The sequence below is a fragment of the Ascaphus truei genome, chromosome 1 (assembly GCF_040206685.1).
Source record: "Ascaphus truei isolate aAscTru1 chromosome 1, aAscTru1.hap1, whole genome shotgun sequence".
Lineage (NCBI taxonomy): Eukaryota > Metazoa > Chordata > Amphibia > Anura > Ascaphidae > Ascaphus > Ascaphus truei.
Window position 1 is genome coordinate 496,433,065 of NC_134483.1, and position 13,065 is coordinate 496,446,129.

Here is a 13,065-nt window from a genome sequence, read left to right on the forward strand (position 1 = left end):
GTATCAGGAGTTTATGTGCCATCTCAAGCCGATTTAATTGGGCCAACAGGAGGTTTATTTTTCAAACCAGAGCCTTTTTCTGTTTGCCACTATCAGAATCCCTCTAATGGTAGCCTGGTGTGCGATCTACAACAGGGAGGATGAGATCCCAGGGGTGCTATTTGTCTTAAAATAGTGACATCATTCCCCTCGCCTGTTTGGGTCCAGCAGTAGGGCTTTGACTGGTCGGTCAGGCGGGCCTGTTATGGGCACCAGCTCGCCCTGATTTTACTCGAACTATAATTAGGAGCTACAAGTCTAGGAGCGGTGTTTAATTTTAGTAGGGTGAGGCCCTGTAGCACTGAGTAGTCACATCCACCCTGTCTGAAGGCAGGCAGACGCCCACACGCCATTACCCGCTCATCACTAGTTAGTGATTAAATTAAGGTTATAACGCCCCTCTGGTGGTGTCTTGGCTAGTACCATTATCGTGTGCGTGTGCGTGTGCGTGTGCATACACATCCACAGACATCATGCGATCTAATAAACATAATATGCTGGAACAGCTTTATGAGCTATGCTGACCCCTCGTGCTCCTTTAACCACTTTACTGTCGGAGTAGCCAGAAACTTTGTGATGTAGGGCACTTCTATTTCCTCTGGCAGCGAGGGGCCTCATTTTGATAAAACAAAAAGACCTTATTTAAGAACAAAAAGAAAAACACCGTAGTCAAACTGCATTTAAACTTTTCTTTATATCCAATGCCAATCTCCTATAAATATATGAAAATATAAAACCGCATTCCAATAAATACAATTGTACATGATTTAGCAAAAGCACACAGTAATTACATTTATTATATACAGTTCTACAAAAAGGTTACCCACAATCTCACCCCCTAGCTGTCAAACATATCACGGTGCCTCTAGTAGTCAGGGGATCATTAGTTATGTTAAATAAGTTAATTATATGGGTAACATCATACTAGAAAAATATACAATATTGTGATGTGGTGTGAGGTGTGCACACACAAAAGCAGCATTGTAATAGAAAATTAAAGCTTACAATTTTATAAATAAGTTTCATCTAGATTAAATATTAATGTGCAAATGTATGCACTTTATCCCCATAAAGAACATTTTGTCAGCATCTCTCCTAATTCATAGCTTCTCCTTAACGTCACACACCTAACCTCAGAAGTGATTTGAATTATTGGGTTAATATGCTTCCAAACCTTTTTTGAAAGGCATCAAATCATGTAAATATATTTGTGATGATATGGAAGGGTGTGGTACTGTGGTACATAAGAGCACACTGAACAAGTGGTGGTGATGGGTGAAGGAGCTGCAATGCCGTTCTGTCTTTCTTGATAGCGAAAGGGCATTCATAGATTAGAACTTGTATTGTCCCACTTTGGTAAGAAATTATTTGTCAGTTAATCTTTTTTGATCCAGCCCAAGTTCCATGTAATTAGATTTATAAACATCCCACCCAGTAAAAGAACCAGTTAGCAGATATTTTCCTTATAAGCCAAGAAGACAATGACTCAGCCCTGAACATATTTGAAACTGAAAGGAGATCCAACTGGGTTGTATTTATCTGAATTAAGGAACGTAATTGATCTTGGGAAAATATTGTAAGTACTTAATGAGAAAGAAAGTGTGTTCTTATATGTGGCAGATCTAGTTATGGATCTTTGGAAGAGGGTGGATAATTTGCATAAGTTTCTGGTATGTCTTCCAAGCAGACCAAGAATAGAGTTTTGCAGGCACAGGTTAGGAGATGGGATTAGGGAAATAAACCTATCCAAGGTCCTGAACTGGCAGTTCATTAAATAGGCTCGTTCACTGCTGACTTCTAACAGCAAAGGGATCAAAATAGTTGGAAAACCATTTAACAAGCAATTTGAGCAACACTCCCCTTATTTTATGTAAAACCGCTGCAGGAAAAGTAGGATTACTAGTGTTTTATAATGATAATGGCTTGCCACAGGCACAGACTTATCTGGGGGAAGGGCTTAAATGAGATTGCTTAGATCAGGGGTGCTCAACTCCAGTGCTCAAGCCACCCAGGTCAGCTTTACAGGATATCCCTGCTTCAGCACTGGTGGCTCAATCAGAGGCTCCATCTTTGACTGAGCCTCCGATTAAACCACCTGTGCTGCAGGTCGGATATCCTGAAGACCTTACCTGTTTGGTGGAGGGGGAACTTGAGGACTGGAGTTGGGCACCCCTGGCTTAGGTAGCTACAGTTAAATTAGAACATTTAGTGACCATCGCCCACACATGGGCCAGGTGCCCAGTGGGTGCGCCACACACCACAGCCCTCTATGGGGTGTGTACACACACACACACACATACATATATAAATAAAGCGTGGTGATGTGTACGCTGGCAGGGGACAAGAATTCAATCCTATGGTAGCAAAAAACAAATATTTTTAAAAAATCGCCTGCTTGGATTCTGCTTTAAGAGTTGGGGGAATAAAAATGTGCCAGACTGGCACCGTTCCCTCTTTATTTTTTTATGAGCTAATTAAGTCCAACATGTTTAGGTGGCATTAACTGATCTGCATTAAACTTAAGAAAAACGTTTCACACATTTCATACACAAGACCTTCACTCTGCTTTATGGAGCATATTGCGTCACCTACATGTCTATCCACCTTCCGTACTGCACACGGCCAGATAATTCAGCTACGAAAAGCTTACAGATGCAAACCCAAATATAAACAATAGATTTTTTTTTGGCAACGTTAATAATCCATATTATAGCGACCTCCATTTGAGTCACTACGTGGTTGTCTTCAATTTCCAGTTCATCGGTTTCGGATAAGTGACGCAACGTAGATCCACACTGAAAGGATGCTTTTTGGATAGGGGTGAACATACACGGCCAGTGCAAATTCTACATTGGGCACCTCACTGTTGTGAACTCCTGTGCTGTACATAGCCTCTATGAGAGGTCTCACCTCCGAGAATGCCATATGGATAGGAAATCCAGAACACTGGAAGAAAAGACCATTACTCATCATTACACAATACAGATGGTCCTCGGTTATCCGCCGGAATCCATCCTGCAAATCACCGGATTGCAGATCCAATGTTAATCTGCGGCGGTGAGTGTCTGAGAATCCGTTCCGACGTCAGATAACGTGTTCAGCGGAATACATTATCTGGCGTCGGATAATCCGTTCGATCGATAACGGACCGTCGGATAGCGAGAACCACCTTCATAGATATTTAGTAAAACAACTTTACATAATGCATATGACAAGAAATTGCACTGTGTGGTGTTTTAGTCATTTTCCTGCTTAAAACAAGAAGTAGGTGAAAGAGAATTCAATTCTTAAAAAAGGAACAATTCATGCTCATTCGGGGCGTGTGTGCACAAAAAAAAAAAAAGTGTTTTTTTTCCCCCTGAAAATTAAATTAGACCTGCTGGCGCACGTATTGAAAATGTATTGGACCGCAAAGGGTTAAACATACACACACATTTTTAAAGTGCAACTTGGATTGTCCATTTATATTGGTAATTTCTCTTTGTAGTACTTTCAATTGATAGAAGTGTTTAGATAATGAAATACAAATGTAATTCACATCACACACCCTTTTCGATCTACAAAAAATATCAGTTGTACCAAGCACACATTTAATGACTGTGAAGGAGCTTATATTTAGGAAAACATGCCTTAAGCCTGTTCTTGTGTCACCATGCTATATTACCAGTTTTTGGTACTTTTTGTGTGCCGGATCTTTTGGAGCTGTAGAGCAGTATTCTTTATTTTTTATGTTTTTCATGTGCATATTCACAGCTCCATTTACTATTTACTCTATTTTATATACAATATAAATCAGTAAAATAATTTCTCTCTAAATTGCTGGATCTCTCAGTATTTTCTTTTTGAGTGTGGGTAATGCTGCTCAATAAGAAATACGATTTCTCTCAAACCATACGGCAGTTTCCAAACGTAAAAATAAATCTATGACGCTTGTTCTGTCTACAGTTTAGTTCTCGTCCTGTTTTTGTCTGTTGCCTTAGCAAACCCCTGCCCCTCTCCACCCCTCAGGCTTTGGGACGTTCCCTTTCTCCCTGTCCCTTGGTCCAGTCCAAACTATTTCCTTCCAGCTCTGTGTTGCAGTTCTTTCTTTTTAGAGATTGCTGCCTCTGCTTAGCTTTCCCCAACTGTTCTCCCTGTGAGAGCTTTTTTCTTACCTATTACTTATTACTTATTTATTTATATACATCCCCAAAACATTTTCTCTTTTTTATTCCGGTTTATGTTCTTTGAATTTCTGGTGGTTTTATTATAAGACATTTTGTATAGAGGAAGGAATTGAGTCAACTGCCTGCCTCAACTCATTAGCCAAAGTAAGCCTGGGACAGAACATTACTTTTTGAAAACTTACTATTTAGCTTATGAACATTAGTCCAAATGATATCCGTGGTGGCATACACTACGTGAAACATATTTGCAATAAGGAACTCAAGATATTTTTCTTATCAGATAAACTGGATGCAAATTTGTCACAATTTAACGATACAATTGTATTTTTTTTCAACCGACCTGTAGGTCACATATTGTACTGTGAACCACTATAGTTTTCTGCCTTGGAGAAATATTTATGTTATGCTGCTAAATATCAAGTATTGTTTACGTCATAATTTGGTGCCTCATAAAATAAAATAACCGGTATTGTGCATTTTCTAAAAGTTGCTTTGTGACCTGAACGCACCCAAATCTCCCCTCGTGGGTTAATATTCTCCACATGAACTTATTGGTTACTGAAATGCATAGAACGTGGGCTCACCCTATAATCCCCAAGCTGTCTCTGTAGTTCTGCGCGGTGATCGTCTTCTACTTCTTTGCCTTGGTTCTGCTCCAGAATTGGTAAGAATTGCCGGAGTGTGGACGTACAGTATCTATTCCAACGAGTAGGGTGTCTTGGTCTCCACTCCATGATTTTCTCTTTAAGCATCTTCTCAATCCTACACAAAATCGTCGGGGGTAAATACAGGTAAACCCTATGCAAAGAGCATTTTGTATGAAACAGTTTTGTTGCACAAAATATATTCTGAATGATAACTGGGTAATTCTGCAATGTATCAATCAATACCAATGCATAAGTTATTATTTGTGCCTTACCGGTCTTGAAGTTCCATAGCGGTAGTCTTGTCTGCACGTTGATAAATTAATTCTTCTGGCTATAAAATGTATACAAAAATATATCAAATGTAAGATCATCTGGTTAAACTATAAAAAAAACTTTTAGAAAGTGGGCAATATCGGTTATTAGAAATATCAAGTTCTAAAGAGGGGAGAGAGATTCATTATAACAAATCTACGGATTAAAAGAATAATAAGATGATCAATAAGACAATATATGGAATACCTGCACGCTTGCAAGTCCAGGATTCGGATAACTTCGTGAGAAGAATGGTTTCCAAAGTTTAGGTCTGTTTATATCAAAGCTCATGCTCATTGGTGAATCGTATTGTTGAATGTTAAACCAGATCTTAAAAAAACAAAAACAAAACAATCGTAAAGGAAGCATCAGAAATAAATACAACAGATATATGTTTTAAGTTTACATGGTTAGAAGATGAGACACAAATGCACTCCAATTTCTATTCCATTGCTCTGTAAGTGCTCAAACACTTGCATTGATCATGCTATATTGGACTGTTCGCATTTTGTACAAGACAAGGCACCACGTCCCTGATACAGTTGTATAGTATTGTTGCACTATAGAGCTGTAATGGGCCTATTCCAGGGAGCAAAGTTCTAAAGCGGATGAATGTATAAAATCATGGCTGAGATATACTGTACTTGACAGAGTTGTGGCATATGGCGTATACTATACAGTACGTGCTTGGAATGCTAAAAAAAAAAAAAAGAGACCCAAAAGTCTGCAAGAAAGATAAACAAGGTGAAGGATGTTACAACGATGTATGCCAAGAGGTACACAAAAACTCAGTGGCATAATACTGGCAGCCAGTGCTGTCTGATCACGTATAAGTGGGGGAACCTAGCAGGAAGCAAGGTATTCATTAGGTGTTAACAGCAGAAAAAAAGCTAATCTAGAGCAATATTATTTCTGCATGTCACCTTGGCAGAATAAAATTCTGTCACAAATTGTATATGGCCTGCAATATAAAAACAAACTTTCCAAGAATTGATAATTGGCATAAAACATGAACACCATGGAAGAAAGGAGGCAACAGAGATAGGATGGAACATGTCAAACACATATTTTATTAAGACACAGGACTGAAGCATGGAAAGGGGAATGGTAAGAAGGTGGCACTGTAGGTTCCTGGGAAAGATGAGCATTAGCTTAGGAAGAAGAAAAGGCTGGGTGGGGCAAGCTGCCTTTATCAGACATTGATTTCAATGGTAGAGGAGGAAAACGGTGTGTGTATTATAGGCTAAAAAGAAAGTAAATCATTGAAATCTGCTCTCTGATCGCGCAGGAATAACCGAAATTTTATAAAACCACTTAACATTGTGATTAGAGATCAATCTGAAAAAAAAGGAACAAAGCAATGAAAACCAAAATGACTTTTTTTTAATAGAAAATAGTTATATCAAGTCTTCACCGTAACATATTAAACATAAAATATGTATTTAAATACTTTAAGTTGGAACCTGGGTGATCCGACTGATTGCTTCCCACCTACACCACCTACACCCTTCTTTTTCCCCTCATGCTGTTACTGTACCTCCCACCTGCACTCTTCCTCCTCCTACTCCTCCTCCTCCTCCTCACACCCCCAGACGCTCTGTCATGCAGCACACGAAATTTAGCCTACAATAATAAATTTGGCTCAGGACAGGGCATTACCTTGGCTTTGCCTCAGGCCTTTCAACTCCTCCACAGAGCCATTAATAGCCAGGTAATACACTGTCCTCGATTACTTAGGCAATAATGTATTTTTTCTTTCATTTTTGTTCAAAATAAATAAAAGGCCTCATGTAAACTTACAGTACATCACTTTCTGCTATACTTCATGCAGTTACATTTGTTAAATTTATTTTACTATTTCTTCATGTTACACCAAATTACTTTGATGGTGTAATATAGTTTGGTGTAAGACCGCGCACTCACTAAGTTTCATCTCTGGAGCACCAATTTACAGGTTGCCTTTGTATCCTTGCAGACTGTAAATAACTAGCTACATTGGAAGAATACAAAGAAGTCTAGAACACCTAAAAATGTCGCAAGTTCAGAGTTTCCATTACAGATCATACTCGTCAGTACAGGATCTCTGATGCCAATGTTATTGGGAGAAATAAAGGCAGCATACTTACATTGTCAGCATTGATCAAACAGCCAACACTTTGCAATGGGCAAAAACTATCATATTGGCTGTAAAACCGTCCATTACTGGGATTCCATATAATGTAGTGGTTCTGCTCCAACGTGAGCACATGTGAAGTTGGTCCCTAAAAGGGATTACAAAAAGGAATATTTCTACATCATGCAAGCTGCTTCCCTGGGAGAATTCAATGGGTTTCCTCAAAAAAATAAAAAAAATCTTACAGGCACATAAAGTAACAGTATTTACGGTCTTAAGGGATTGTTTTCCAGAATTGTATTTACTTGCAGATTTGATCATACTTGCAAAAAGTTCCAACTGTGAATATGTTTGATACGGTCATTGGAAGTGTGTGTCATGTTTTAGAGGTTTATATAATATATATCTATATTTTATATTAAATGTCTATTGGACAGCTCAAATTAATTGTTAATTATTTCATTACCATCATCTCACAGAACGTTAAAGATTACGGGGAAAGATCAGCAACTAAAAATATCACTTGTGAGCATAGTCACATGTCTGACCGGTCTGCAACCCTGCCTTTCCCCATTATCTCTTAACATACAGTGCTCCAATTCAGCTAGGGATTCTGGGAAATAGCATGCAAATGAGGACCCGGTGCCACCTTTTCCTTCAAATCCAATTTAACATGGACCCCTATAAGCTTATGCTTGCTGCATTACACAGCTTTTCAGGACAGCGTGGGTTAAAGAAATGCATGGCGAGTGCACATACTCACAGCTGCCTTTTGGGTTTCATCAGTGTGAGGCTGTGATGTTTCAACCACACAAGTTATGGTGGGTTAAAAAAATAAATAAAGAGACAAATCACAGAGAGGATCTCTGACAGACAATTGGGACACGATTATACATCCTGTTTTTGAAAACGCTCATACATTGTTGGCAGATTGTTATATTGCACCAACATGCAGCTGGACATACAGCACAGATACAAACATTCCGTGGAACAATAATCTTTAATGCACAATAGAACAGGTCTGTTCTACAGGGGTGAATAAGGCTACTACAACTCTGGCAGAAATTATAACATAGGAGACGTACGTTTTCTACTGTGTCTGATGCATTTAGCCACCTACATTGTCATTACAAAAAGGTAACATTACATTTGGATCATGAACACTTGGTTAAAATGATTACCAACAGTGCTCCTTTTTCTCTGAACAAGACATGCCTACTGTAAAAGGGGTTAATGTGCTCAAATTAATTTATACACTTGTATATAAATCATGGTATATCATCACAAAAGTGATATATAATAAGCTATGCCACCAACAGATATTTCCTTAACTGCAGCATTGGCAAGAAGTAGGGGACCAACCCAAGGAGTAATCTATTCTGTGAACTGCACAGGATTTAATCATTGCTCATGTTAATCTGAAGAACAGAACTTTACCTCAGGAATAGCATTTCCAATGATGAGCCATGCCTTCTTCCCCATGGCCAAAAAATAATTGCACAACAGGACAGCGTGTTCTTCTTCATCTCCAGACAAAAGGTCAAGGAATTGCTGAACAAACAAACAGGAACACAGTTATTTCCGAAGTCAGCCACTTGTGTATCAGACACTTTCTTTGTATTTCGTGAAGCAAAAGGCATACGTTTTCATTATCTTTCCCATTTATTCAAATACATTTTACTCTGAATGTCAATGTATTGGAATAAATGTAAACTATTCAGTTAGAGCGCCATATTTAGTTAGCAGTGTTGCACCATCAGATGCCTTACAGAGCTGGAATACACCTTATGGACCATTCCCTTCATAGTGCTGTAAAATGTGTCTTCTGGTGCCAGAAGGTAACTTAGGAAGTATCACTGCTTACTAAATATGACCCGTGTTCCATCACAAGGGTACACAAGTGGGCAATCTACAGAAGTCTGAGACAGGCCAATAATCCTACATGTAGTATTTATGTGAGCAGTGATGATGTCAGAATAAAGTTACATCAGTAAGACACTTTGTAGGTTGCGATACCCTTTAATGCTTTTTTGGGCAGTAAACATAGTATTTATGTAGACATTAGCTGAAATGCAAAAGGCCATTATTAGCGGCATTAGTCTCTCTCCTTAACCTTTTACATAAACTTGAATTATTTTCATAATGTCTAGCATTTTTATTAGATCACTGAATAGGAAGCTACAGAAAAAAAACGCTCTCTCCCTCCTCCCCCCACCCCCCCCAAATAATTTTGATATTCATATGCCGATTGACACCACATGAAAATATGGGACAGTGACTTTTTCCTAAGGTTTGCTTTCATGTTTCTCGCTCTTACTGTGCACTTTCTTTTATCCATACAAGTAAATAGTAGATTAGAATAAATGGACAAAGCTTTTACTTACATCTGATGTACTCCATAAATTACAAATTCCAGCAAACGACACATTGTCCGGCAAGAAAGGAATCAGCGAGACGTAGCGAGCGACAAGCTCCTGCCGTTAAAAAGACAGTAAAACAGATACGAAATGTACAGAAGTAGTTTACACCGACTGAAAGCTGCACAAAGTACATATCGTTTGTCCAGACCTTTGTCTGTGCCCCAAATTCTTCAATTATAGAGTGCTAGCTGTGAGGTTGATTGTACAACCAATAGCAATGATCAGGGTTATAAAGTCAATGTAACAAGTATTTTCCATTTCTAAATGAATCAGATAGCAAAGCGCATTTTGTACTGTATTTCCAATCCCGTTATATTTTGCCTTTGAACTCTGTCCTCCAGCAGAGTTCATTGACAATTAAATGTTGGTCCTTGCTATGATGGCCTCCGCAACTGACGCAGACCATGTCAAATCCTTTTTTGAGTTTGCGTTTTCGCTGTACACGTTTCTCTTATGGATCTAACATGTCTGGTAACATTCTGTGTTATCCAATTGAAACTAGAGAAAATGCAAGGAAGTTTCAAGGCGCTTCGATTCATTTTGTGAGCCAAAGTAATACAATGAAGCCAGTTTTAAAATGTTTGGCATATACTTACAGTAGCTGCTTGTGTATTATTTGGATGTTCATCAAGAAACTCTTGTGGGGGGTTCAAGGACTTTATGTATCTAGTGACAAAAACAGTTGTTCCGTTGATATCCGTTACAGTGGTCAGGCACTGCCGGTTTGAAAACTTTAGGGCGGCTTCACTTTGGTACTTCTCTGCAGCCTGAAGCAACTTGTCATCTTCACGGCTGTCAAACTTTAGGGGCAAAAATAGAAGTTAGAATATTAACGATTCTAAAACCAGCCCTCTTCCATTCCCAGTTTATTACACTTGCAGAACACATAATGGCACTGGGCATGGCCTTTGTGTTTGCATCAAAAATAATCATAGAATTGAACACCCAAACCTAAATAGATATACACCTTATAATTGTTCTTCCATAGCCATATTAACCTAGATTATTTGATACAGTCAATGTTGTTCTGTGTGTGTACCTACACTAAACAGATCACAGTCGAATTGTTGGTGGTTGCAGTAGACAGAAATACAATGGCCTGCCCAAGGGTCCCAAGTTGCAGAGACTATGATATAAAGCAGCCTTATGTACTTCATAGGTGTGATATTTAAGCCAAAAAGCTTAACTGTCCAATTTACAATAACATACATCAGAAAACACAGAGCATTACTACTTTAGTTTGGGCTAGTAAAAGACGCATTCCTAAAAACAGGAAATTAAAGAAGCGTGTAGCAATTCCAAGGTTGCAGTGATTAGGGCAAAAGACAGGGGGGTGCCCAATGCTACATCGGTGATTAGGGCAGAAATATAGATCCATTTTGCTTTATATGCAAAAAAAAAAAAGGCGATGAAACAAAGAGGTGATCAGTTTAAATTGGGAGGCCTGTAGCCTCCCTCAAAAGATGTAATTTCTCCAGAGATCATACAGATAGTCATTGAAAACGTAGGAAGTGATATTCTATAGGTTCACGATTGTCTATACCATCGAGCCGGCAGCGGGTGCCTTCCCTACAGGCGCTACCATCTATCCATGCGCGGACACTCACCACCCTGCTGTACAATTTGGCAAATATCTCTTTCCGTGAAAACCAAGACCATTTCGTGATGTGTATGGGAATCTTGTAACAATGTATCTCTTATAATGCAACACTCATCTCCCTATGTGGGGGTGGGGGGGGGGGAGGTGAAAATTAAACTTTGGGGCCTTTGAAAATGTCAGCAAAATAAAAATGGCACAACATTTCTCAATACATAAACAATAAAACAGACTGGGCTTCAGGTAAAGCATATTTGTCTGTGCATTGTTTTTCTTGTGTTGATAAACTTTAGATGTAATAATTATACCGATGTAATGTAGACATTTAAAAAAAAAAAAAAAATTCCACATGATTTCTCTCTCCAGGACGCACTGCAGACGTGTCCTCCGTTTATACACAGGATAAAACACTTTAAGCAATGCAGTTGTATACTATATATCGATTTTACCAAGGCTTCTTCCATCAAATCACCATGACATCATCACTTTGTTGAATTGACACTGAAGATTTGAATAAGTCTAAGTATATTTCTAGGAAATTCCTCCAGCAGCAGCAGGAAGGGTAGCGCAGCACAGCCGTAGACAAACAGGGTGTAGACGTAGGTGGTGACTAAAAAAAGTTTTATTTAAACAGACATGTGTAGCTGATGGATCCTCTGACGCGTTTCAGCCCTCAGGCCTTTGTCTACGTCTACACCCTGTTTGTCTATGGCTGTGCTGCGCTACCCTTCCTGCTGCTGCTGGAGGAATTTCCTTGCTGTCTACTGCCGTCATGCACGCCTGGTAACCAGTGCACATGGAGGAGATCACCGCTGGTCAGGTGACAGCCGTGCGCGATGCCGCAATCACGCCGGGAGTAGCGGTGCCACATCCACAACAAGCATCTTACCTGAGGCACGATATCGGGCATTTCCCCACCTCATCTACACCGGAGGAGATCACCGCCGGTCACTTGACCGCCCCACGTGACGATCCAGTCACGAAAGGGTTGGCGGTGCTACATTTACATCACTGCTACGGAAGATTCAATCCACGGCGTTCACTCTCCTAAACCGTGAGTTTTAAAGCAACCATTGGTGCCCAGAGCTGGGCCAGTTGCCATCTGATAACTAAGGTCTAAATACATTATGCAACGGTTACTTTACTCATTCTGATGCACCTGATAGGATATACCTGTGTATCCGTTTCTACTAAGTATATTTCTAAATGGCTGTATCAGAGGCAAACATCAGTGCCAAGACTAATAAACAGTAATAATATTTTGGCGAAGCACAAACTGCAAAATCCAAAACCCATTATGGTTTTTTTTTTTTTTTTTTTAAATAACCATTTTTTCCCCCCCAACCCAGATCGCACCTGCCAAGGCGGACACAGAATAACCACATGATCAGCCAATGTTTTATCCAAATTTTTGCAGTTCTGCTCTCCAAATGAGCTCTACATAAACATCCTGTACTGTTGCAAGTCCTGAACAAGACCTGGCAAATTCTCTCAATCTTACAGAACAAAAAGCTCTGTATTAGATCAAAGCGTACATATATCCCAGATCTGTGGACAATAAATAAAACAAGGAACTAACAAGTATGTGAATGCGGTGAAGGCCTTTTCAACTATTAAATCAATTTAATGCTTGCCTTATTGATAAAAAACTGTTTGTGCAAGCAGTGCAATTATGGTACCGAATGTGCTTATGTATCTTGTGTAGAGTATTAAACCACATTTGACAGCCTCAAGGTAAACGAAATCCCATAAGATATGAGACACAATGACA

At 39.3% G+C, this 13,065-nt stretch overlaps 1 protein-coding gene across 5 annotated transcripts in view; it reads right to left on the minus strand.

The window, feature by feature from the left end:
- Positions 1 to 714: 714 nt before the first annotated feature.
- Positions 715 to 13,065, minus strand: part of CC2D2A (coiled-coil and C2 domain containing 2A) — a 74,751-nt gene continuing 62,400 nt past the window's right edge. For all 5 annotated transcript variants that reach the window (XM_075569188.1, XM_075569197.1, XM_075569181.1 and 2 more), the window contains exons 30-37: positions 10,294 to 10,497; positions 9,662 to 9,751; positions 8,715 to 8,828; positions 7,291 to 7,425; positions 5,372 to 5,494; positions 5,125 to 5,183; positions 4,790 to 4,967; positions 715 to 2,985 (exon numbers count right to left, since the gene is read on the minus strand). In XM_075569188.1, the coding sequence (XP_075425303.1) occupies positions 2,797 to 2,985; positions 4,790 to 4,967; positions 5,125 to 5,183; positions 5,372 to 5,494; positions 7,291 to 7,425; positions 8,715 to 8,828; positions 9,662 to 9,751; positions 10,294 to 10,497 (1,092 nt within the window). In that variant the 3' untranslated portion in view covers positions 715 to 2,796. The remainder of the gene's footprint in view (positions 2,986 to 4,789; positions 4,968 to 5,124; positions 5,184 to 5,371; positions 5,495 to 7,290; positions 7,426 to 8,714; positions 8,829 to 9,661; positions 9,752 to 10,293; positions 10,498 to 13,065) is intronic.